This window comes from Agrilus planipennis, unplaced genomic scaffold (assembly GCF_000699045.2).
Source record: "Agrilus planipennis isolate EAB-ADULT unplaced genomic scaffold, Apla_2.0 scaffold19, whole genome shotgun sequence".
NCBI classification, from domain to species: Eukaryota; Metazoa; Arthropoda; class Insecta; order Coleoptera; family Buprestidae; genus Agrilus; species Agrilus planipennis.
In genome coordinates, this window is record NW_020438954.1 from 1,217,003 (window position 1) to 1,220,471 (window position 3,469).

A 3,469-nucleotide genomic window follows, 5' to 3' on the forward strand; every position below is an offset into this window, starting at 1 on the left:
CTTTGCTCACTACAAAAACAAGTAAAAAGGTTACCTAGTGCTTCATCTTTTTATTTTTGTATGTTCTATATTTTTGTTTACTCAATGATTTTTTCTGGTATGATTTTCAGAAATTATTTTCCACAGAGACCTCTAAAATTGGAGGTGTAGTAAGTCGACAACCATTCAAAGTTTGAAGAAAATAATCAACTTACAATCAATTTGAAAAAATCAGTACATTACATGACAAACATATGTATATTACACCAAAGAGAATACCCTATTGAATCCTTTTTAGTAGAATTTTACTGATAATGTAGATGTTGTTTTTATTACTTCTCACTAGCATTTGAACTTTTTGTAGTACATGGGTCTCCTTGGTATAGCATACCATTCACATATTTTTGTGTGTATATACAACCAACTATACACCTGACTGGAGACATTTAAACCCACTAACTTCTTTGCCATTGGTTAACGTTACAATTATTGCAATTTAATTAAAAATTATAATAATAACCTGGATATCTAATTAAGCGTTTTAAGGCAAAAATGGTTTTTATTATCGTTTTAATTTGCAAATCTTGTTTTAAACTGCTTAATAATGTCGGATGAAATTTTGCAACACATTTAAATCAATCGACTCTATTTTATTTTGACGCTTTTCTAATATTATTCAAAAACTAAATTTTCAACTGCTATACACACAAGCCCCATACACTAGAGCATTATTATATGTATCTGATTTCCTTTAAAATTAGAACTTGTTTTGTGTACAATGTTCTAAATGAATTAAAATAGAAAATACACATTTGTGTACATTGCTGGTAGGCTTGCATAATTAAGATGAATATTTCACATACCTTGTCCATCTCCCGTGCCGTCACCGCTAGTTCCTGGATGTGGTTCATCGTCACCAGTTTCCATCAATGAAAAGTCTTCTGTATCATCTCCTACTCCTTGAGCTGTGTCGTCAAGCGTTTCACTTCCGTATGTCTCTTCCTGATTTTCCACAGATTCTATATTGCTTTGTTCATATGGTTCCATTTTAAACTGTATTATTTCTTGTGTCGTTGGGCCCCCAGATGATGCTTCCGATTTAGTGGAAACAGAGGAAGTTCCTGATTCTGATATAAGACTAGTTTGTAATTTAGGACGTTTTGATGCAGGACCAGGCAAAGGCTTTTTCGGCCTGGGTGAATTTGATAAGGCAGGTTTGGGGGTTTCAACTTGCTCTCGATATTTTTTAGGAAAAGTATCAGGAGGCTTATCTGGCTCTATCTCAATATCCGTTTCACTTTGATTCTGAAAGAGAATTGTCACTTTGAAATGCACTGCCAAATATAACCTAATAATAGATTTCTTGAAAACTCAACTTTAAAGATTAATATTCAGGATTCTTAACTTTAAAATTAAAGAAGAATCAACAAAAAGAACTAAGGTTCTTATTTACAATGATTTCAATAAAAGATGTGATTTCAATAAAAGATGTTAATTAATTTAAAAATAAACCAGTTTCAGTCAGATGATGAAAATTAGTTTTCATGAAAAGAAAATCATNTAATTACCTATCAAAAAATAATTTTGGACATAAACAATAAATACCAGGTACTTACAAAACTAAATTAAAAAAAAAAAATACGAAAACCATATTCGTGGAATTCCTGTAAGTTTACATTGATTTAATACATCCAAACCAAAAAGAAACTCCAAGACATGAGTATAACTTGATAAATAAATATAATACGAAAAAGCAGTCCTTATGTGAATAATATATCTAAAAGAATGGATACAAGTTTTCCATATTTTATAAATGGGGATTACAACGCCATCGGTGTAACGACGAGCTTATCGATTTAAATGGAATTTCTTCAGCACCACTTGGATATCTAGAATTTTGTATAACTATAAAATTTATCAAAAATATAACTCAATTTCACCTACATTTCTGCAATGGTTTCGTAAACCTTTTTAAGCGTTGCGTTTTGCATCGAACGAACTGCACTTTTCAATTCTTTAACGAATTCATATCTTTCTTCTGCATTAATATCGGGAGGGTGATTATGAGGCTTCGTTACCTTCAATTGATCCAAAGTACCCCCAACTGGTATACTTGCCCTGGCTCTGCATCCCGCCCGTTTAAACTCTGCACAACCCAAATATCTAAAATATTACGACATTAAGAAGATACACACAATAAACCACTAAAGTCGATAACAGTATGAAAATAGCCTCAATAACAGTAAAACTTTCTTTTGTTCTTTTTTCTGTTGTTCCTTATATGTACAGATTGTATATTGAATTGATCATTTGGTAATAATGAATATTAATAATGTTATATTTATTGTAAGATAATTAAACTAATATATTTACCTTAAAGGCGGTGTACCAGCAATAACATTGTTATGGTAGACAAAACCATCAACAACAAAGCGCATTCTAGCATTCATCCGTTTTTTTGGTTTCTTTTCACTGGTCTCAATAGAAAACTTCACATCTAATAAAACAATAAACACTGTAAGTCTCCCGTAGTTAACTGAGCAATAACTTGTACTAACTTATTAACGAATTAAAAATAGACACCATACTTTTACATACATGTTTGTATAAGTAAAATTATCTTCTATTGGCTACCCAATACATAAACAATGATGTAATATAATCTTAATTAATGTACCGAAATTCCAAAATTACTAATTTATGAACCAAGAGTTTCTTAATGGTCACAAAAATAAAAGTTTTCTATGTTAATCACAAACGCTGGTGTATTAAATTTCCCGATATCCTTTTTAAACACGTTGTATTAGTATTTATTGCAATGTGTTAAATTGAACAAGTGTTTTGGTTTTAAATTGTATATTAAGGAAGTTCAATGCAAACTAAATTAAGAATTTTTATTAAATAATTTAAGATACAGCTCGACAAGTTTCCAGAAAAGAAAAGCAACAAATAGACAAAACAACAAAATTAAGCACTGTTTGTTCCTTGATGATTGCAACACGTACATTTGTATAATACAATGAGGGATAATAACACTTATAAATATTAAGATTCAAGTTTTAATATTTATAATTGTTATACTCAATCAAATCTAAGTTAATAATAAATTAATAAAATATATAGATCAATTATGAACAAAGCAGCGGGGAAACTTATCGATTTAATTAACAATTAATAAATCCATTTTATTGGCTTACTTCTACTTTAGTCGCACTTTCTTTATCAAAAGCAACACTTTCTTGATTACTTCCGCCACTGCGGGATACCTAAAATTGTTATAAATACTGACATTTATACAAAGGACCTTTATAAAGTAATAATCAATCTAACTTACACTGAAGCTATATTATCATATACAACTTTCAGAGAAGTTGGCATGGTCAAGACTGCTCTCCTTAAATGATCCAAAAACTCTTCTTTGTCTTGGGCATTTTGGTCAGGGGGATGATTATGGGGTTTTGTTATTCTCAATCGATCAACATCGGCATCT

General features: G+C 30.4%; 2 protein-coding genes across 2 annotated transcripts in view; both read right to left on the reverse strand.

Annotated features, from left to right (window-relative positions):
- LOC112904587 overlaps positions 1-1,136 on the reverse strand; it is a 6,031-nt gene extending 4,895 nt beyond the window's left edge. The window contains exon 1 of the mRNA XM_025974945.1: positions 843-1,136. Within this exon, the coding sequence (XP_025830730.1) occupies positions 843-1,026 (184 nt within the window). The 5' untranslated portion in view covers positions 1,027-1,136. The remainder of the gene's footprint in view (positions 1-842) is intronic.
- Positions 1,137-1,568: 432 nt separating this feature from the next.
- The window catches only part of LOC108743676 (modifier of mdg4), a 4,988-nt gene continuing 3,087 nt past the window's right edge, over positions 1,569-3,469 (reverse strand). Inside the window, exons 4-6 of the mRNA XM_025974944.1 lie at positions 2,353-2,476; positions 1,924-2,142; positions 1,569-1,868 (exon numbers count right to left, since the gene is read on the reverse strand). Of these exons, the coding sequence (XP_025830729.1) occupies positions 1,787-1,868; positions 1,924-2,142; positions 2,353-2,476 (425 nt within the window). The 3' untranslated portion in view covers positions 1,569-1,786. The remainder of the gene's footprint in view (positions 1,869-1,923; positions 2,143-2,352; positions 2,477-3,469) is intronic.